Source organism: Cottoperca gobio, chromosome 2 (assembly GCF_900634415.1).
Source record: "Cottoperca gobio chromosome 2, fCotGob3.1, whole genome shotgun sequence".
Classification (NCBI taxonomy): domain Eukaryota; kingdom Metazoa; phylum Chordata; class Actinopteri; order Perciformes; family Bovichtidae; genus Cottoperca; species Cottoperca gobio.
This window is the reverse complement of record NC_041356.1, coordinates 10,019,014-10,040,765: the sequence shown is the minus strand read 5'-3', so window position 1 is coordinate 10,040,765 and position 21,752 is coordinate 10,019,014. Positions and strand designations below refer to the sequence as shown.

The window sequence follows — 21,752 nt, the reverse complement described above, 5'->3', positions numbered from 1 at the left end:
AAATGTGGCTAAACACGAGTGTTTTCTATACAAGGAATACCAGAGAGGCTACGTGTAACCTCGCTTCATAATCCGGATAGCATGATTTCCTTACCCCCTTTCTTCAGGATCCACAGATTGTCCGTCAGTAAGAGTTGTTATTTCGGTAAATCCCACACGGTGCAGGAAGTTTTGATCAATAAGTCCTCTCTTCGCAGCCGAACCGCTCCCTCTCAGGTGGGACGTGGTTTCTGCGTGGTAGCCATTGAACCAAATGTGGGAATCCGTGTATTGAGCTTTCTACTGGAACAATAAAGAGCTACACACCGCCTCCAGCACGAGCGCCTCGGCACTACAGTGTGAGGCAGGCAGGGAGAAAGTGCAACCAGGGCAGCTGAACAGCGCCACCTCACGGTAGTTTGGTGGAAATAGCAGTGTAGAGGTAAGGGGTTTGGGTTTGTACTGCAGCTTTCTTTATGTTAAATGCTCAAATAAATAGAGCCTCTCAGAAAATATCATACAAGGTGTGTGTCCGTCCTTGTGGTTAATTAAACTGGTATAAAATATAAATAAATATTGTGTTAGCAATAAAGAAACAGAGAGTTTATAGGGGGATTTTTATCCACAGTCAGTAAAACATGTGTTGGAAAGGTTAAGACTGGAAATGCTGCTCTTTCTTAAGATTTCTGTGGACTAGAAAAAAAGGTTTACCATCTCATTTCATTGTTTTTACACAAACAAATATTCTAGAGATTAACTGACACCACACATGTTATAAAGAAGAGTGTATTTTAGAAAATGGCCTAGATTGTGCATATAGTCTACTACTGAAGTGTATTTTTCAATAGGCCGTAAAGCGCTTCTGTTGTCTTGTGGAAAAAAGTAGATGGCCAGTACGGGGGTCGAACCCGCGACCTTGGCGTTATTAGCACCACGCTCTAACCAACTGAGCTAACCGGCCACGTTTTCCCATGTTAAAGACGTTATATTTTATACGCAACTAACGTTGTTTAACTATCTTTCGTACGTTAAACATTGCTAATTCAAAGAGCAGATGGCTGACCAGAGAGATAACTGGCCTGGAGCTGTGGTTAGTTCTCCTTTAAAAACCTACCCATGCCTTTAACAATAGCTAGGACATAATGCAACACAAGCTATGTTATGTTAGTTAACTATTGTATGAACAAAACAAACTTTACATCGGGAGTGACGACGTCTTTCTTGCCACGAAGTACCATCAGCAAGGTCCGTTACCATAGTTACTCCACAGAGAGGGCGCGACTGCTCACGTGACCCAGCAAGATGGCGACCACAATGCAGAATGGATTTGTGAGTAAACCGTTTTATTAGCTTACCGTTAGACTAGTAATACACCAATGTATACTTACATGTTGCTGTCAACCGTTGTCGGTGCACTTTCATTGTATTACAAAGGAAAGGTTTTATTTGCAGTTTAACGGGGAAAAAACATCCGTTAGTTCCGTTTTATCCTCGGTTCAGCCTCCCAACTGACGTACCGGCTAACGTTAGCTCTCTTATCATTTTAAACTCGATCATACTCGGCTCTTTTCACTTTACCCAGTAGATTAACACTTTCACCTTTATTCTTTTTTTCTTTGTCTTTTCTCTTTCAGGATTTAAACTGAGTAGGTCTGTTTTTGCTGTTCTGCTGGTTAATTGTTAATCATAATTATCATCACATCACAAAATCAAGATGGCCCTAAATGTCTTTGGTAAGTAGCATCACGTCTCAGATATTAGCCTTGTGTCTTTATCCGAGTGTACAAATGATGTGTTTTGTGTGTGATAAGATAATTAATAACACAAGATATAACAGGACTCCTTCGTCTACACATAGTACTTTCACTTTTAACTTAAAGTACAGTTTGCTGAAAATGTACTTATGAATGCAGGACTTTACTCTTAATTGAGTATTTTATATTGTTGTATGTGTTTTGCAAATGATCTAAATACTTCTACCATCATTAATATATTTATTTGTTTTGTTATTGTAGTATTGCTTTTATATTTTAGGCTTTTTGGTAAGCTTTCATGTTAAACTTTAATCTGCACAGTAATAAAAAAAATGGTAGAAGTAGAGACACTACAATCGTTCCTTGATTTATTTCCACCCCTGTTGCCGACACTGTGAGCTGTCTGCAGTCGATATGTTTTGTCTGTGTGTGACTAACTGGGAGGGTATGTTGCCTTGAGAAAGAGGGTGAGACACTTGCCTCTGGAGGACTTTGAGTTATTTTGAAGACAGGATACGGGGAAGACGAGTGTTGAATAGATAAGGCGTGCAGAGTGAACACAGTACACCGACACAGGAAACAGGCTGTTAGTTTTACCCATGCGTAGAAGATGGAAGACGGAGCATATGTCCGAATTTGCAAGATGCTGGCCAAAGAGCAGATGCCTATCTGTTTTCCAGATAGGCAAGAAACACTTCATTTGTATTGCATTTAACATGTATAAATGAGTATTGATGCTTCACACTATGAGCCGCAACGAGTCACTGAATAACTGTACAGAATTTGAACCTCAAAGGATTTCTCAGTAATCACACTGAAGGAATTTCAGTGAAAATGTTCAGTAGCTACCGCAGAGTTCAGCCAAACTCCAATTGAGTGCTCGGGGCTGAAAATAATCCTTTTCTTCTCAGTGTCTAATGTTGCATAAAGTCACACTTACTCAAAAGCTTGTCTGAGAGTAAGAAAGATAAACTTCACAGCGAGAACTCATTTACAAGCCTTCCTTTCTGCAAAGCATTGCAGATTAATCTTTCACAGCTTTTTATGCTGCACAAAGTAGATTTATTTAAAAGGTCACTTAGTCACTGTTTATGCTCGGTGAGGTTTATGTTGCCTGAAATAACATCCATCAGTGTAATACCCCGAGGTGCACACACACTGAAGAAAATAAATGAGCTAAAAGCCTTCACTTCGTATGTCATGCCGTCGTTGAGAATCTTTTAGACATTTAACTGCTTATTTAGATTGTTTATGTGACAATGGCATTAATAAAACAGCAACATTTCCTTTAGCAGGAAGCATTTATGATTGAATGTAAAATGTCTGTTTTTGCAAATAGATACTTTTAGTATTTCATTAGTTTGAAATAAGAATGATTAAATTAAATGAGAGAGTCCTGATCTTATCTGGTTGATGGTTCATATCGAAATTGAGACAGAAAAGGCAGATATAGCCGGCATTCATTGATATCATGTGTGTCCACTTGGGGGCGCTGTAGCAAAGGAAATTAAGTTTAGGAGTCTAAGACCTTGTTGCACTTTTTCTTTCCTCAGATCATGATGAATACAGGCCACCGGTGTGGAAGTCTTACTGTAAGTGAACATCTTGTGTGTTATTATCCTGATTTTAATCTTTTCAAACTGTCATTTTATGGGTTTTATACTCATTATTTTTCTCGAGTGCTTCTTTATGGTGTTGATGATTTGCTGTCTGTTTCTTTTGCCACAGTGTACCAGCTCCAGCAGGAGGCACCTCACCCACGCAGACTCACCTGCACCTGCGAGGTGAGAACACACTCCCTAATTGTCAGCCAGCCAATGTTTGATTGGTCTGTGACGTCTCACTTTTACATATTGTGTACATAGTGGTGCTGATATATGATATACTGTGCAAAAATCTTATTTTCAGAATAAAGGGTCTATAAAGATTTTCATATCCCATTAGTTTATATCTTCACGTAGGCATGTTAAATATTCTCCAGCATCACATATAAATACCAACTGAAACCATAATGTTATGGATTCAGCCTTAAGGAAGCTTGAGGCTTCGTGTTTGGCCGTGCATGTGTGTTTCGTCTCCTCAGCTCGGCTTGTAGCAGAGCTGATTGTAGCTCGCCATTGTCTTCAGGGAAGGCATTTGTTAAGACAGAAAATGCAAGATTGATTTTTCGTGTTAGTAAAGACTCCTTAATTGTTTTTTAAAGGAAAGCCAACATAGTGCATCAGTGTTTATGTACTTTTATTTTTAATCATGCCGACGTGTGTGTTGGCTCAGCAGGGAAATGTGATCTACTGGATGCTAAATATTTGAAAGTAATACAGAATGCCTTACTTAAAATCAATATTTTTTCCATAAATAAATACATTACTCTATAATTTTCCAGGGGTACAACCCCCCCTGCTTAATATGTGACCCCCACCAATGTTGAAACACAAGCCTGTTTGTGGTATAGGTACAATTAGAGTAGTAGTTTGAGTAGAGGCTCTGTCCTAGCCGAGGGCACCCCCTAAATGCCATGTACTGCTGGCACCTCTGCAGCAGGGGGGGGGGGGGGGGGGGGGTGTCACGGCACCAGATGTGTGTGGGAGGACATTCAAGAAATCCAAGGGGGATTAAAGTGTGTGTGTGTGTGTGTGTGTGTGTGTGTGTGTGTGTGTGTGTGTGTGTGTGTGTGTGTGTGTGTGTGTGTGTGTGTGTGTGTGTGTGTGTGTGTGTGTGTGTGTGTTAAATGAACAGCTGTTGGCTTTGATTCCCTGGTCCGGTCAGGTAGTTGGTGCTGACCCACTTAAAATCAGCAGACATGCAGACAGACGGAGTAACAGAGCCCCCCTGCTACCGGCAGCTCCATGTTGTCTGCTGGGAGTTCAGCCATATGTGATTTTAATGATGCACCAATAAGCACTTATCTGAGGCTGGTACTTTCTCATTATGTCAGGGTGACTTCAATGAGTGGAGACTGTTCCTCTCCCCGGACAGTGAAGACCTTTTAGTAAAACAATGCAAACACATGTAAGGAATAATTAGCAGAGGGTATTATTGAATTTTATCTCATCATTTAATTTAAATACACTGTTAAGAGTCACATTGCCTTTCGCTAATTCCCTCCAGCTCAGCTCAGCACTATATGTGCAGTCGAGGATGTGTATTAAGCATCAGTCTGTGAACTCCATGCATGGCTTACTGACGGACCTCAGAGCAGTTTTGGGAGAAGTCCAGAGGTGCACATGCATGGCTGATGAGAGAACGCTAACTACGACTTATATACCATCTGAAATGTGTTTTTATTTCTTACTTAATGTGAGCCGTTATGTTTTTAAGTTTAGGGTTATGCTTGCCTTTGAATGCTTGATTTATTTTTCACAATTCTAGTAACAATTTGGAAGTGATGACCGAGGCTTTGAGAGTCTGTACATCTGTTATTTTAGGTACCTTGAAAGTGCTTGAAAATTGCTTTTAGTTGACGCTGTTGTTCACTATATTGAACTTTACTAATAATATTCAGTCTACGTACACCACATTTTAAATCTACTCTGGTCAAAATAGTAGATTGTTGACATAAGTACAAGGATAAATGTGTACCTGTACCTCTATATTTCAGTGTGTATGTCCCTTACTTTCCTGGCTTCCTGTGTCTTTCTCACACACACGCTCACACACACACACACACACACACACAGCATCCAAATCAAGATTCAGCACCGTTTGTTGGATCTGTGGTGATTTAATGGCTCCACAGCAGTTTTGTTGAGAACAACACAATGTTCAGCTTTTTGTCTGACTCATGCAATATTCTGTGCACCCACACACTCAGGAAGAGCACGCCGTGTGTACAGTTGTGGAGGCATTTCACTGTATTCTGTCTGTTTCTTCAAGTGTCATTCATCCGCCCTGTGTGATCTGACGACCTGTACCTCTTTAGTGTTTTACTGACCACATATGTTCCTCTTCCCTGCAGGTGGACAACCGACCTAAATACTATGGAAGAGAGTAAGTTGGCCTTCTCTCAATCATGTCTTGTTGTGATATAAGAAGTCTTGACTTAATATTTTGCTGCTCTTCATGTCCAGGTACCACGGGATGATCTCAAGAGAAGAGGCCGACCAGTCGCTGAGTCAGGCCGAAGGCAGCTACCTCATCAGAGAGAGTCAGAGGCAGCCGGGCACGTACACACTGGCTCTAAGGTAACGTTTGTGTCTGCGTTTAGATCATTTAGGGAGATGCAGACAATCAAGAACACATGTGAGCTTAGTGGTGCCAATGGATATGTGTAAGCTTAAGTTCTGGAGCAGGGATTCCGATGAACCTTCCACAATCAGAATCCGCTTTGTTGCCAAGTAGGTTTTCACATACAGGGAATTTGCTTTGGTGTAAAAGCAAGCATTGCACAAAAGAAAATCAAGAAACATAAATACAGAACAGAAGAAAAATACAATAATATTATGAAAAACACTGTAAAAAGTATGTGCAATATTTCTGAATTAAAAATGAAAGAGCTGTGTAGTATTTAAAAGCGTATAAACGATTATTTTCCATTGTTTAAATCAGGTCAGACTAATTGTTTTGTTTTTTAAAGACTCTTAACATGTGTATCTGTTCAGATAAATATAATTAAATGAACAACTCTGGTTCATGGAGAAATAAACAGTGCAATATTATCTTACTTTCCTAGTCCTCAGAAAGTAAGCCAAAAGAGTTAACTCCAGATATGTTGTCTTCACAGTGTACGTTCTGCTTCTCCACTTGTGATTCCCCTGAGACTTTGTAGGAGTTGTTGCTTGACCTCCTTTGTCTAGGCGTGCTTGTATTTGTGTGACAAGGCAAAGAAAGAGGCGCTGCGGTGCTGTGTGAACGTTGAGCATGTCTGATCGTGTGTGTTCAGACCCCATGTGCTGCGAGGTGAGAGGGTTTAAAGGCAGGCGTTGGTGCTGTAAGCTGCTCAGAGACGCTCATCTCTAAACTCACATGGCTCCACACACCTTTCCTCAAGAGGAGAGGACAAAGTGTGAAAGTTTGTTGTGTGGAGGTTTGATGTGTTGTCGAGTTTGTATCAGTCGTCAGTTATGACCTGTCATAGGTGTCACACTTCTAAATGGGTGCGCGGCATAATTTGATTTGGTTTTGGGTCAGGTTTGCTCTATTCATAGCCATGCCATTCTTCCACCTGCACACATTTATCTCCCATCCCTGTGGTTTCTAATTACCTTCCATAAATACCCCTTCATAAACCAGTGTCCCACTCTGGGTCGGCAGAAAAAGAAAGGTTTGATTTTGGGTTAATGATCTAACGGTGCCGTTTTGTCTCGCGGTGGTTTCATTGTGATCCACTGAGGAGCAGATGATGTGTTGGCCCAGTTCAGAGTCTGTGCCATTTTTTGACTCTGTATTATCTTAATAAGGATTTTAGTGTTTAAAAAGAGAAAATCTGAGTTGGTTGTTTATGATGAAGCCTCTCTCGTCTTCTTTTTGTTGTATTTTTGCTTTGAAGCTTCCTATTTTTAGTTTTTTTTCACACTCTTTGAAGCAAAAAGCCAGCCAGCCTTGTCATTTTGATCAAATATTATATAAAAAAGTAAGTGGAACTAAGATTTTAGGCATTAACGGTCCGACCTTGATGTCTACTCGCTCTCTTATACAACAAAATCCCAAAGTTGAGACATAAACCTTCAGGACCCAGTCCGCTGTTAGACAATCTTGAAGCTAAAGCCTCTTCCTGCTTTCTATCCAGGTTCGGCAACCAGACAAGAAACTTCCGTCTCTACCATGACGGGAAGCACTTTGTTGGAGAGAAGAGGTTCGAGTCCATCCACGACCTGGTCACAGACGGCCTCATCACACTCTACATTGAGACAAAGGTGTGTGTGTGTGTGTGTGTGTGTGTGTGTGTGTGTGTGTGTGTGTGTGTGTGTGTGTGTGTGTGTGTGTGTGTGTGTGTGTGTGTGTGTGTGTGTGTGTGTGTGTGTGTGTGTGTGTGTGTGTGTGTGTACACAGTGCTGCACAGTGCTGCACAGTCATACCCCTTTATCAGGGCTGTAATCACTGAATGTCGGTGCTGATTATCGGGGATTTACTAAATGGAAGCATCTAAAGCTCTCAGCTTTCAGCCCATGTTTGCCAGAAATCCAGCTTGACTCGCACATTATTACCCTTTCATCACCGCTTGTTTACTCGATCAGCTGAGTCCCTGGATTTCTTGAAAATAATCCCTGAAGAAAGAAGGAACATCAGCATTTTCTTGAACCCATTAAGTGTTTAGCAGTTTAATCAGACAGTAGGAAAGTACTAAGGGGGACAAAGCTGTGCATGTTTACATTCTTCTTCTCTTCTGTCAGGCAGCGGAGTACATCGCTAAGATGACCATAAACCCAATCTATGAACACGTGGGCTACACCACCCTGAACCAGGAGCCCACTCTGAAAAAACACCTGCCACAAAGCCCCGAGGCCCCAGATGGACCTGCTCCAGCCAAAGACGACTGTAATGCGGAGGAGAGGGTGAGGGCAAACACACGTGTATGAATGTTGACGCGGACACTAGATGTCAGGACTTTGCGAGAGGTTGCTGCTGTAAGATCCAAGATGTTTTGTGACCTTAAGGTTTTGAAGATTTCACAATAGTATTGTTTTTCAGACCTGAAATGTGACACGTTGTGTTATTCTGAGGAAGTTTATTCAGCTTAAGAGTGATATCGTGGAGCTTTTGGAGGCTGCATAAGAGTGAAATTAAGCAGTAATCACACTGAATACCGATCAATATCTTCAAAACTCTTCACTCTTTGCAATATGGAAATAGAAACTGTGTAGGAAATCAGGCCAGAAGCATCCTCCAATTAACATACGTGTCTGGCAAACGGACCTGAAGGCTTCAGGGTTTGTGAGGGATTGGTTTGAATAAGAAATTGAGCTGTGCTGGCACAGAGAATTGGCTAAAGACCAAATAATATCTCCTTTAGGAAACTACAGTCTGAAATTAGGCTCTAAAAGTAACCATCCTAAGACTAATTGAACCATTCATTAAGGCTCTTTGGCTGCGGGCTGGCTATAAATGGTGAGTAATTCCTCTTTCATATTGCAGAACTGAGATTAATATAAGTGGTGGGGCTGCAGCTAATGATTATTTTCATTATAGATTAATCTGACGATTATTTTTCTAGATTAATCATTAATCATTTGGCCTTTAAAATGTCGGGAAATAGTGAAAAATGTCCATCCCAGTTTCAGTCCAAGATGAAGTCTTTAAACGTCCTGTTCTGTAAGAGAAAACCCCCAAAGGTATAAAAACAGAGGACCCTATTTAGAGGCCATTTTAGCAGGAAAGATTACTTTAAACATTAATGGATTATTTTAAAAAGATAGCGGCCAATCTTTTCCCCGACTAATGCTGCTGCCATAATGAGTATATATATTGACAAATTGATTGATCCAGAGAGGAGCGAGCGATGCAGACCACACTTGCATATTTATATGGCTGCGCCTGAATCAAGAAAACATAAATACAAAATGTTTTGAATTTCCCTTTCAGTTCAGCAGAGGAGGGAATCAGTGATTTGCAAGGGGAAGATGTATGCTTAAGGCAGTAGGCAATGCAACTTGGAACAATCCCTAGATAAATAAAGGTTTTGTAAACGTTAAAGCTGTAAATGTTAGCACATCTATGGGAGAAAGTATAAAACAACGATAGATAAATGTAGAATAAGGATAAAGGAAAGTTGCCGTCTGTATGCTAAGATAGGATGAGAGTTGAGGAACATGGTGAAGGAAGGAGAGGAGGAAGGAGGAGGAGGAGGAGGAGGAGGATGGATGGATGCAGAGATGCAGAGGAGAGATGGCCTCCAGCCAAAGGCTCTGCAGTAAAATTACATAACAGCAGTTTGCCTGCAGAAACCGGCTATCTCCCAAAAAGCCGCCTACTAATTATTCAGGAATCGAGTTTGTTGTTGACTCATTAGTTTCCATTCAGCTGTGAGATAATTGTTTTCTGTGATTCGTTTTTTAACCCAGAGGACAGGCGGAAGACTTTTTTTCTAATAGTTGGAGCTTTTTTTAGAGTTGACATAAACATAAGTTTGGAGAAGTGAAGTTTACTGTATGACGCAGGAGGACAACATTTCAGTTCTGCAGCTGTGTTTGTGCAAGTGGGTGCATGAAAACGGGAAGTACGAGTATACCCCCCCCACCCCACACACACACACACGCACGCATACACACAACTGTGAAACACTTCAGTTCAGATGGACAAAACTAAACGCACCCCAACAGGCGCAAAACAAAGTAGGTGTAGTGTATGCAATGCGTTTATCTGCTACACCCCCTCAGGCCTTGTGTGACCTGCAGTGCATGACCACCTACACTGCACCTCATACATCACTGTCTGTGTGTGTGTGTGTGTGTGTGTGTGTGTGTGTGTGTGCGTGTGTGTAATGGGGGTGGTCCTGTGTACGTGCGTGCTTTCATAATTGGGTGGATTTGCAGACAAAGCAGTACGGCTGTGACATTGAGACCAGAGGTGGCTCTCTGTAGGGAAGACAAACATGAGAAATATGATTTTCATGCAGCTTTTATCGGGGGTTAAATGCCGTATTCATGGTCCCTGTGGGGGGGGCGATAAAGACATGGCTCAGGTGATGACTTTTCAAAATTAAATTCTTAAGGCCTTGTTTTTGAGAGTGAGTTCACTGGGTGTTGACAGGAAGTATTATTGTGAGAGGAGACGGCAGTAACCAGTGTTGAATACCATCAATCTGATGCATGTTCGGAGCTTAAAGGGCCAGCTTTCTTCTTCTTTCTGTCTATGCTCTTTTGTTATCCACCCCGCCATCCTCACACAATGAGTCATTAAATATCCATAATATATACATAACTTAATTACGATTTTTTTATTATAACATGTTCGTCACTACTTTGCTACAAAATAGGATTTGTAGTATCTTGTTTGATATGTAAAATATCAAAACAAGAGATACAAATACATCGCTTGAAGCTTGTAAATCCTTCTCACAGTAGCAGGATTTAATGCAGTCCCACAGCTTGTTTGTTGACAGTTTTCTCAGCCAAGAAAATGTAAAAGAAGTCCAAAAATGCACCCACCAGAGGCACCACTTAACCAGACATCTTTAAAGAAATGTAGCCTTAAACTATATATATATATATATATATATATATATATATATATATATATATATATATATATATATATATATATATATATATATAATGTTACCTATATTATGTAAGATAACGGATGATCAGGGTCATCTAAGGACATGGGATTGTGGATTTTTCAAGCAAGAAACACTCAATATCGAGAGCAGTTGCGGTTGTTTAGAAAAGTATTTGAGAAATTAGGAAACGGCAAGGGAAAAATAAATAAAGATGTTAATTTAATAACATTAAAATGACAAAAGAAGGGAGGGGGGAAAGTGAACAAATGAATAAAATAATAGCTTTTTTCTCAGCTCATTCTTTCTCTTTCTCTCCCGGGACAATTGTGCGGGCAGAAATTGGTGACAAACAACAACAATCTCTGCATTCTGATTGGCTTATCCTCCTCTCAATGTGACCTGTTAAATTCATCCATTACTGCACCGTAGCCCAGCCTCCTCCCCCCTCCTCTTCTTTCTCTCTCCGCCTCTATCTCCTCCCTCCTCCACTAGTTCTGCCTGGTGAGTGTGTGGAGGGAAAGAGGATTAACACACACACACACACACACACACACACACACACACACACACACACAGACAGAGCCATGTGGGCTGAAGCGCTTACCTACACGAGACGGGAATTCACATTCTGCAGCATCAGTCGGCTTTGAAGGATTTTGGGAAAGCATTTCCAGAAAATCTTTTGAATCATTTAAGGGAACTTTCTTTCACAATTTTTTATTTTCGTTTTTTTTATTGGCTGGCTTCTGTTTGTTTGTTTTTTTTGTTATCAACTGAAATTGCACCAGGCAGCCCCGTCAGTGTGCAGAGCTAATGTGATTGGCTGATCTTTGTGGTGCTAAAACAGCAGGATTGGCCCTGTGTTGGCTCCTCGATTTGGGATGTTGTTGTCGGATGGACCTTTTGAAATGATTTGAGAGTCTTGTTGTTGTACTTATTCCTCCTTTATTAATGATTTTGAGTGTTTTTTTTAATTTAACAGTCTGACCTACTGTGTGTTTTTTTTATTTATGGGATTTTGGTCTCTTTGTTTGATTTAAACTTGCAGTGTGATTTAAATTCACACCAAAACAGATCTCACAATGCCGAGCAGAGAGTCGTATGTCGTTAAAAGAGGTAAAAAGCAATCACGCAGGCGAGCCGAGAAGGAAACCGGTCAGAAGGGCTCTTTGTTTACTGCTGCGCTCGGTTTGAATGTCAGCGCTGGTTCAATTCCCTCCCTGCCGGTCTCCGGCAGCACCTCGGACCCCAGCGCGGGCTCAGGACTCCGCATTAACCGGGCACCAGCCCCCACAAAACCCACCTCCCCTGCTTCCACCTTCTGGCAACCAATCAGGTCTTTTGCCCTTTCGCAGCTCACATCGCTGGTGCGGCGGGCCACCCTGAGGGAGAGCGACTTGGCGCCCAAGTACGAGAAGGTTCACAACTTCAAGGTGAGCTTCTCCTTTGCTCCTCCACCCTGTGCTGTTAATCTGTGCGTGTGTGTTGAATGATGCCAGAATCGCTGATTCAGCTTACAGGGTCTTATTCAAATTCACCTCAGAGAGCACAGAGCGCATTAGGATACACATATACACACAAAGAGAAACACACAGTTGCTGCATTTACATTTCAGGCTTTACGATTTTGTTTCGCGCTTTTAGATTCCCAGATTTCAATATTACAAGTAGTCATTAGTGAGGAGCACAAAGGTCAGATTCACAGTGTGCTGAGCTCAAGGGAAATGTGGACACTCACACACACTGAGCACTGTGATGTGATGGAGCGTATTAGCATTTATAGAGCCAATTTATGCAAAAAGAATAAGCAGATTAAAACTCTGTTCTCGCTGTAGTTTTTCTATTAATGCTCTTTCAGCGCTTCTGTTGCATCTCCATTATTTTGTCAGTGCCTGTTAGTCTATAATACAGATTATTGCTGGTATTCAGGTATTACTTGACCCAGTCTATGGCACATACATATTTTCTCAGTGTAGACCGGTGCAAGTATATAAGTTTGGCACATTTAACTAATGTATTTTTCTATTTATCATTTCGTCTGACCTGTTTGCACTTTAATATTTGTATATTTCTGTCTCTTTAAACAGGTCCATACATTCAGAGGCCCCCACTGGTGTGAGTACTGCGCCAACTTCATGTGGGGGCTCATCGCACAGGGAGTCAAGTGTGCAGGTAACACACACGCATCCTTTCTCACACACACATCAGTGTATAATGCACTTTTCGAAATCCAAAAAGAGATTTCATTTGTGCTCCTTTTCGCCTCCTCCGCTCTGTTTGACACGATGCACCTTCTCTCTCTTAAAGCGTGACTCGTAACGGGGACAGCAGGCTTAAAGTTAGTCACTTGTACTGTTGACTCATCTGCTGTGTGTCATTGATTTATAAATGTTAAAAGATTCAATTTGGTGCCAAAGAACACACTGTCTGTGTGATTATTACTGTGTGCTTCTGCGTGATGAACTGTGCCTCTGCAACGCCTACGTTTAAATGCAACTTTCTAGTTATTATGTTCTAAGCATCAGACTGAATGACATTATCCTGATATTGCTTTTGGGTCTTCAAAGCGGTGTGAAAAGCTGAACGCAGGATGGAGGAGCACACGCACATTATTATGTAAATACAGCAACACAAGATGCTCGAGAGACGTTTTAAGGTGAAAAGAGGACATACAGGGATGCAAAACAATCCCATATTAAAGTTTGTGCGTATCTGTGAATATGCAAATTAGACTGAAACTGAAATTTACCGGTTGATTGTCGCTGTGTCCCCAGGATAAGTGGATGGAACAATGTTGGGCTTCAATATAAGTTTTGTGATGAAACTGCATCTGTTTTTTTTGGAAAGTAGCTACTGCGATCCTAAGTTTTCTCTGGAAGCTGGGGACGTTACGATTTTTACAAATGACCTGGAGCCATGTCTTTGGATTATCAGATCCTTTTGTAATGCATGAAAGCTCATCGTTTCTCCTCATGCAACTTTGCAGCCCACAACAGAACACGTCTCCTCTGATACCCTTTGTTTCGACGTAGCGTTATGCTAATGATACGAAAAGCCCCACCCTGCAAGTTGTCTGGATTGGTTTCTTATGTATGTGACATATGAAACCCTGGCTGTGAGACTCCATGCTTTTGTCATATTCACTTTTCTCTTATTCTGTCTTTCTCTGTCAGACTGCGGGTTAAACGTTCATAAGCAGTGCTCCAAAGTCGTGCCGAACGACTGCCAGCCGGACTTGCGGCACGTCAAGAAGGTGTACAGCTGCGACCTGACCACGCTGGTCAAAGCCCACAACACCAAGAGGCCCATGGTGGTCGACATGTGCATACAGGAAATCGAGGCGAGAGGTGAGAGGATTGTATTGTTTGCCGCAACCTTAAGAGAGGGAAAGAGAGAACGCCCACGAGGCGTACGTGTGTGTGTTAAAGGTATAAAGATGTACACAAGCAGAATACATCCCACATGTGAGAGTGGGAGTGCCCCCCCCCCCCCCCCCCCCCCTCATGAGATCTGAGTAGTCACAGGGGAGCTGCCAAAGACAGGATTTTATTGACTACGATTCAAGACGGGAGTGAAACTAAGAGGTGAAATGAACAAAGACACCTGACTTGATTAAACTTGACAGGAGCAGGAGAGCAATTTTCTCCTCATCCCCCCACTCTGCCTCGGTTGTAGCCTCCAATCAATCTTCACGCCCGTCCTTCTCTCTTCGTTTATGTCGTTTATATACTGCTATTTCTGTATCTCCTTCACTTTAATGCATTTAAGCTGTTCCATTGGCACAATAGGGGAGAATCCATTGTCAGGAACACATCGTTGTGTCTCAACATTTGACATCCACAGAAGAATCGGCCTGTTTGAGTAATCGGCTGCAAATAATGTGTTTCATCGTTGATTATTAGAATCTGGAACCAGTGAATTTGGGGATGTTTAATCTAAATCATTTAAGTTTACAATATTCATCAAAAGAACGGTGGCGTCACTACTCTGATGTGTGTCTCAGGTCTCCAGTCGGAGGGTTTGTACAGGATATCAGGCTTCAGTGAGCTGATAGAAGATGTCAAGCTGGCCTTTGACAGAGGTGAGGTTCCTGTTTCCCTTTTAGGATCAGTGAAATATCAATACAATTCTGAAGGAAGATGTTTCAGCTGTTACCATAATGTCGGGGTTTCTTTCTCTCGACAATGTATTCGTTGATTTGCTCCACAGATGGAGAGAAGGCAGACATTTCCTCAAACGCTTATGAGGACCTCAACATCATCGCTGGAGCCCTCAAACTCTACTTCAGAGAGCTGCCTATCCCCCTCATCACATACGATGCCTACCCACGCTTCATAGAAACAGGAAGTAGGTCTTCACGCTGTGTATGCCATATTACATAAATAATTATTTTCTGTATACTAAATGCAAGGGGGTATTTTTCTTGTAAAATGGGGTTTCAATTGGGACATTTGTGTCCTTAAGTGTCCGAGTATCTGTATTTTGTCTACACACACTTATTAAAGGAGCTGAGGTTGAGGTACCTTTTCCAATATGTATGCCATATGCATAAACACATTTTAAAATGATCAAACAATTTCAAAGCCAAGAGCTAATCTGTGTTCATTTGTGTTTGTTCCTTGCAGAGATTGCAGACCCTGAAAAGCGTCTGGAGTCCCTCCACGAGTCCTTGAAGCTGCTGCCGCCAGCTCACTGCGAGACGCTGCGGTACCTCATGGCTCACCTCAAGAGGTGTGAACACACAAGTCATGTCTTTCACTTCAACACGTTGTTTAAGATTCAGCTTAATGAAGGGGGTTTAATCACATGATCTATATTGCTAGTTTTGCCAGCTTCCCCTTTATATTCACATACTCTCCATCCTTTCTCATTCCAGAGTGACTGAGTATGAGAAGGAGAACCTCATGACCAGCGAGAACCTGGGTATCGTCTTCGGCCCGACACTGATGAGGGCCCCCGGGCTGGACGCCATGACGGCGCTCAACGACATCCGATACCAGAGACTCGTGGTGGAAATGCTCATTACCAACGAAGACGTGTTGTTCTGAGAGGAGGGGAAGACGGACAGATTGGGAAGTCCTCCTGTGAAAAGATGGAAGAAAAAGCTGACTTTTTACAGGAAGATGAAGAAGAAACATGCAAGATACCCGGAGAGGACAACAAGGACTGTTTTTGTGAGGAGTGGAGGAAACGATGAAGGAAGTGATTATTTGCACTGAAGGAATTGATTTAGAAAAAAAAAACATAGTGGAGAAGAAGTAGATGGAAGGATGCAGTGTTTCCTTACATTTAAAATGTAAAACTAAATCAGTAGACCTGAAGCTTCCACAGAAGATCCCAAATGTGTCAAATAAGGACAATTTCCCAACCTTACTCAATAGCAAAAAACAATTATGATCTTCTCTTGATCAGCTGGGAGAATAGATAAATATATTCTAAGGAGAAATGAATAGTAGCTTTGCAAAAACACTACTTTGTCTATGTAGGGGAAACTCTGTAATCCTTCTTTATCTTAATATCTTTCTTAAACGGATGCCTTGACAGTCTTTGTTTTCTTCACTAGACTTATTTTAGGTCTCACAGTTGAGGGGAAAGAACCTTTGAAACTCTTAGGTTGTTAGCATTCACCACAGAAACCAAATGAGCCACAAGATTATAAACAAGCGTCACCAATGTTCCTCAAACTGTGATGGTCAAACCCTTTGTTTTCCATAGTGTCAAGATATCTCTTTAATCCTCCTCAAGAAGAAGAAGAAGAAGAAGAAGAAGAAGAAGAAGAAGAAGAAGAAGAAGAAGAAGAAGAAGAAGAAGAAGAAGAAGAAGAAGAAGAAGAAGAAGAAGAAGAAGAAGAAGAAGAAGAAGAAGAAGAAGAAGAAGAAGAAGAAGAAGAAGAAGAAGAAGAAGAAGAAGAAGAAGAAGAAGAAGAAGAAGAAGAAGAAGAAGAAGAAGAAGAAGAAGAAGAAGAAGAAGAAGAAGCATCGTCTTCATAACAGTAGACAGCTGGATGAATGAATGGAAGAAGGGAACCACGTACTGCTCACTCATTCCTCTGGTGGAACTTAAGTGACTTGGATCTATTTGTGTTTTCATTCCTCCTTTAAAACTCTTCACTGTACAGCTCCCTCTTCTGTTCTGTTTCATTGTCTGTAATGTAATTATACAGTCATTTTACACCAAGTAGTTTTTTATTTGCTAACATAGAAAATAATAATGCAGACGTTCCTTTTTTGTGTGTCATATTACAAGCTTTTGTTTGATTTGTTTCTGTGTAATTACATTACAGCTGATGGAGCAGAACATTAAATGGTTTAGCGTTTGCTGTGTTCTCTCACTTCTCCGCCTGCTTGCGTCGCCTCTGAAGGTGAAAAATTACGGGAAGTTTTGGGAACATTTTATAACGAATACTCTCCATCGGGGCTTAAATTGGCATCTCCACACAACACTAATTCATTGGCAGGTGGTGAAGAGAGGAACGCATCATACTGGACTTGAAACATAAATATGTGAAACGGTGCTTTATGTTGTGTTTGCTTTGCTTTTGGTTTGTAATTTGGATAAAGCAGTATTGTAATTAAGCAGTGTTAACAAGTAGATTTTGTGCTCTGAATACTAATTGAAATTGTTGATCGTTTTCCCAGATGCAATTTAAAAGAATTGAAATAATAATTGTAAGGCCTGTCTACTTTATTGGCCTGCGTGGGATAATTCAGACACTTCAGTATCGAGATGAGCTTTGAGTGCCCAATTATTTGACATTTTAATATCCCAAAACTTAAAGCAAAGAAGCTCAATAAAACTAAAAACGTTAATTATTCTGTATCCGTGTTTGAAATTAATGGAATTAATGATACAACTGTGAAAAATGATATCGCTTACACAAAAGTAAAGACTTGTTTGGATCATTTTAATTCAACACTTTCTTTTTAAAGACGCAGACAAAATGAGATTTTACCTAAATACAAGTTCTTGTAATCGAATGCCATACAGATGACTGATTTCAGATGTGAAGATGAGCTGCTGGTTACACGTTGCAAAGGTTTGCTGTAATGTTTTCACCTGATGTGATGGAAGCAGTATTAATTGTGGGACGATGTTGTAGTCATTACCATGACTTTATTTTTTAACTAGTGCCATTTGAAAAGGGTGGAGGTGTAAAGTGGATGCCTTCTGCATGTAACCCCCACCTCAGCTAACACACTAAACCCCCTTTTCATTAATTTCTACCCCCATTTCTGTCGGGGGGGGCGCGGGGTTACCAATTACCTACTCCTGGTGTGCTTCATTTGCACAGCAGTGACGACCCACCACACGCCTAGACCCGTTTCACAGAGCAAAGAAGGTGTTAGGGTTATAAAAAATCAATTGCTGTGTGCAAAATGGATGTAACATAATTTTTCTAACAAATCTTGATTTTTGGTTATTCATGTGTTTTTTTTTATTTGAACTATTTTGTTGACTTTATGATGTACTAACCCGATGAAAACGTCTGAGCCTTCATTGATCTGTGACACTTATTTTGTGTTTTGGCATCATACAATGTCCTTTTTTTTATGCCGTCATTGCTGTAAAGTATTTTCTATATGGTTTATGCATGGTGAAATTAAATTATTAAGTATGGCTCTCAGTTGGTGCATGTCTGAGTTGTGTTCAAAGTGAATCTCCAGCAAGCTGTCACTCCAGATTTGATGTATTATAAATTAAACTTGTAAAAATTAAAATGCTTCATTTAAGTAATGTACACATTAATGCAACACTAATTATGATCCAATATGTATAATGTTTATTCTGAAATGGGCTATTCTGCGTAATTAATTTTACTGTTAGTGCTTTTAAGTATTTTTTGATGCTGGTACTTTTACTTAAGTAAGATTTTGAATACAGGACTTTTACCTGTAACATTATAACTATACAACTATAATATTTTATGCAAAAAACATGATCCAGCAAAGTAATTACATCCCTCACAAATAAAGTAATGTAGTAATAATCTCGGTACAGCAATGCAACTTAGTTTTTTAATCATTTTTGCAGACTGTTTGCACACGGCACACTTGCTATCGTTTGCTCAACACGTGACATCAGGATCATGCTCGGCCGTCTCCCATTGGCTGCTGCTTGATTGGAGGTGCCTGGGTCACTTTGCGGATAGACGACGTTGGAATTACCGCAGTTATTACCCTTAATTTTAATGTTGTAATAACATTTATTGTTTAGAGGTAGAAACTATCGAGATTAAAAGCATATTTTGCTGAAGAATCAGGACCCGCAAAAGACATTTACCAGCTCTGGACAATGGCCAACGGACGCCGACGACGGTTGGAAGAAAAACGGTTGAAAGAACAATTTATCAAAATGTGTTCAAATTAGCGATTTGCTAGCTGGTGAGTTACTGTCAAACTATTACCACCACAACGCTTATGAACCATAGTGGAATTTGTGACTTTCTTTGTATTTTTTATGTGTAAAATAGCTATTTCTGTGTTAGCTAACGCACGCGCAGCTATCTTAAAAGCTAACGTGTAAGCTAAATTGATTGCGGACTGATGGAAGTGTGAACTTATTATCATTACTTACATCTTTTCCCTTTATGTTTGAACGGAGAAGCTCTATTATTTCCAGGCACATTTAAAACAAGCGTCAAGTCTGCTGCTCGGTTACGTTTTAAAGAGGTGTGCCATTTTGAAGTTTACTTGACACACATACACACAAATCGCTGAACCACAGCGGCCATCAGCCACTTTGCGTTGCCTCCCTCTGGTGGACGATGAGTGGAACTACAACCAATAGATTGTGCTGTATTTTTAATTATAGGGTATTGGTCTGGCATTTGTTTCGTGAGTTCTGCTAATGCTACCGGATAGATTGTCATGCATTGTTCACATATGTAGTGAATTATACTCGTATTTGCTATTTAAAGACTTCCTGTTTCAGTGTGTTTGGAGCCTCGTTGGCGCAGTAGGCAGCGCGTCAGTCTCATAATCTGAAGGTCGTGAGTTCGAGCCTCACACGGGGCACTTGTTTTGCTACTTTATGATCATATGATTTTTCCCACCCACAGTAAAACACATTTACATCAATGTTTCTCTACAGTGGTCTCCTGTAGCTGCTGATGTTGTGCAGGCCTCTCCACACTGATGCATAGTTGTTGCTGAAAATTGAAAATAAAAAATTTTGACCTCCTTTAACATACAATTAATAATGAGCAGTGTTTCCCCTACCATTGTCTTGGAGAGGCGGGCGTTGCGCCCCCACTGAAATTCAAGGTTGTTTTTTCCAGATTTTTTCAACTCACTTTTCACATTGACAGGTGCTCTTATGTTATTGATCTAATTTATGTACACGCTTCAGTCTGTACTGCCTACTTCGCGCATTCACATTCTCTCCTTCGCTCCGTTTTGCCGCCCTTCGCGCCTGACTCGTACGCACACACAGACAGTCAGTGTGGAGAGCGGAGGAAAGAACTAAATAGAATCTGCACAACGCACCTCCCCCGTCCACGGACCTCATCTAACTGATGAGTCATTATAAAAAGGAACACTTTTTCACTATTATACAAGCCCGGCTAGCTCAGTCGGTAGAGCATGAGACTCTTAATCTCAGGGTCGTGGGTTCGAGCCCCACGTTGGGCGCACAACCTTTTCCTCTCATTTACTTTCCTCTTTGGTTATCCGCTCGGCGACTCGTTGACTATCAGAATTGACATAAAATAATTCGTTATTTTGTTACTGTTACCTATATAAAAAAATATCCGGAGAATATTGCTCTCATGTGAGCATTGGTGGTTCAGTGGTAGAATTCTCGCCTGCCACGCGGGAGGCCCGGGTTCGATTCCCGGCCAATGCAACATACATTTTTCACTTAATGTACATTTTATAGTATTGAATAATTTTGATTTGATTTTCTATGCAGCTCTATGAGCTCTCTGGATGTGCCCTGTGCCTTGTGAGATGGTGCTTCCCAAGTAGGCGAAGCAACAATTAAACCAAGTCAAAATTAACCCAGCTACCCAGACCTTCAGGCGGCTATTTAATATTGTTTTGTGTTCATAGCAAGGTTGTGGAAAGGTTTACAAAAAAAAAAAGTGTGCTCTCCCCGTCGGGGAATTGAACCCCGGTCTCCCGCGTGACAGGCGGGGATACTGACCACTATACTAACGAGGAGCTGTGTTGGGTGGTTGGCCACGCCCCCTTTTATTGGAGATGATTTGTCAGTGTTTGGAAACACGTAGTGACCAAAGCCATTTCTATCTTCCATTTTCCACATGGGGCGTTCATGTGAGCATTGGTGGTTCAGTGGTAGAATTCTCGCCTGCCACGCGGGAGGCCCGGGTTCGATTCCCGGCCAATGCAACATACATTTTTCACCTAAGCCAAAAAGCCTCAACATTTTCTCCTGGACTTTCCATATCTGGCAGTCATTTACAATTTATTGCGTATATAGAGTGTAAAATGAAGAGAAACACAAAAGCGGAATTTGAGTTTAGTGGTTTAGTGGTTTAGTGGTTACATTTGAAGTTTGAAATGTATACAACTATATCCAGTAAAAGTTTTCTTTTACTCTTACATCTGCAAAAACAGGCCATAAAATGGAAAATATGTCCAGGCGTTTTTCCCCACACAGGGTAATTCTCTGCTCTCTGAGTGTCCCTTCACATGCAGAGGTCTTGGTGGTACTGCCAGTGACTGTTCCTGTTGCTCCTGTTTTCTCTGGGTCACTCAGATGAAGATTAGATCAAATGGCCATGAACTGTCCTGTACAGTCTGGGGACATGATAGTGGCAGGGAATGACACATGGAAAATGGTTTGCTTACACCAAAAGTTGCTCATCTTTGTGCAGGTCCAAAACTGACATGTACAGCAACA

General features: G+C 41.1%; 2 protein-coding genes and 6 non-coding genes across 10 annotated transcripts in view; 5 read left to right on the top strand and 3 right to left on the bottom strand.

The window, feature by feature from the left end:
- Nucleotides 1–410, bottom strand: part of LOC115018523 (FERM, ARHGEF and pleckstrin domain-containing protein 1-like) — a 40,865-nt gene extending 40,455 nt beyond the window's left edge. For 2 of the 3 annotated variants that reach the window (XM_029447545.1, XM_029447553.1), the window contains exon 1: nucleotides 95–409. The gene's annotated coding sequence lies outside the window, so the exon portion shown is untranslated. Of the gene's footprint in view, nucleotides 1–94 lie in introns of all 3 variants that reach the window. The other variant, XM_029447563.1, reaches the window with a different exon arrangement.
- A 456-nt stretch (nucleotides 411–866) lies between these two features.
- Nucleotides 867–940, bottom strand: trnai-aau (transfer RNA isoleucine (anticodon AAU)). Its single transcript has one exon. It is a non-coding gene; the product is annotated as a tRNA-Ile (tRNA).
- A 222-nt stretch (nucleotides 941–1,162) lies between these two features.
- LOC115018711 (N-chimaerin) lies at nucleotides 1,163–18,513 on the top strand. The gene is made up of 15 exons (XM_029447898.1): nucleotides 1,163–1,308; nucleotides 1,614–1,712; nucleotides 3,287–3,325; nucleotides 3,462–3,517; nucleotides 5,689–5,720; nucleotides 5,801–5,914; nucleotides 7,459–7,585; nucleotides 8,063–8,224; nucleotides 12,246–12,323; nucleotides 12,977–13,061; nucleotides 14,063–14,236; nucleotides 14,893–14,970; nucleotides 15,099–15,236; nucleotides 15,515–15,620; nucleotides 15,766–18,513. The coding sequence occupies exons 2-15, from the start codon at nucleotides 1,694–1,696 to the stop codon at nucleotides 15,935–15,937; spliced, it is 1,380 nt and encodes a 459-aa protein (XP_029303758.1). The 5' UTR covers nucleotides 1,163–1,308; nucleotides 1,614–1,693; the 3' UTR covers nucleotides 15,938–18,513.
- Nucleotides 18,514–19,830: 1,317 nt separating this feature from the next.
- On the top strand, nucleotides 19,831–19,903 carry trnam-cau (transfer RNA methionine (anticodon CAU)). The gene has a single exon. It is a non-coding gene; the product is annotated as a tRNA-Met (tRNA).
- A 542-nt stretch (nucleotides 19,904–20,445) lies between these two features.
- On the top strand, nucleotides 20,446–20,518 carry trnak-cuu (transfer RNA lysine (anticodon CUU)). The gene has a single exon. It is a non-coding gene; the product is annotated as a tRNA-Lys (tRNA).
- A 143-nt stretch (nucleotides 20,519–20,661) lies between these two features.
- On the top strand, nucleotides 20,662–20,732 carry trnag-gcc (transfer RNA glycine (anticodon GCC)). Its single transcript has one exon. It is a non-coding gene; the product is annotated as a tRNA-Gly (tRNA).
- Nucleotides 20,733–20,977: 245 nt separating this feature from the next.
- Nucleotides 20,978–21,049, bottom strand: trnad-guc (transfer RNA aspartic acid (anticodon GUC)). The gene has a single exon. It is a non-coding gene; the product is annotated as a tRNA-Asp (tRNA).
- Nucleotides 21,050–21,167: 118 nt separating this feature from the next.
- trnag-gcc (transfer RNA glycine (anticodon GCC)) lies at nucleotides 21,168–21,238 on the top strand. Its single transcript has one exon. It is a non-coding gene; the product is annotated as a tRNA-Gly (tRNA).
- Nucleotides 21,239–21,752: the final 514 nt, after the last annotated feature.

Bases quoted from the DNA above. Each gene is read 5' to 3' on its own strand.
- LOC115018711 (XM_029447898.1), top strand. The intron at 5,721-5,800 runs GTAAGTTGGCCT...CTTCATGTCCAG, and splicing joins CCTAAATACTATGGAAGAGA to GTACCACGGGATGATCTCAA. The intron at 15,621-15,765 runs GTGTGAACACAC...TTCTCATTCCAG, and splicing joins CTCATGGCTCACCTCAAGAG to AGTGACTGAGTATGAGAAGG.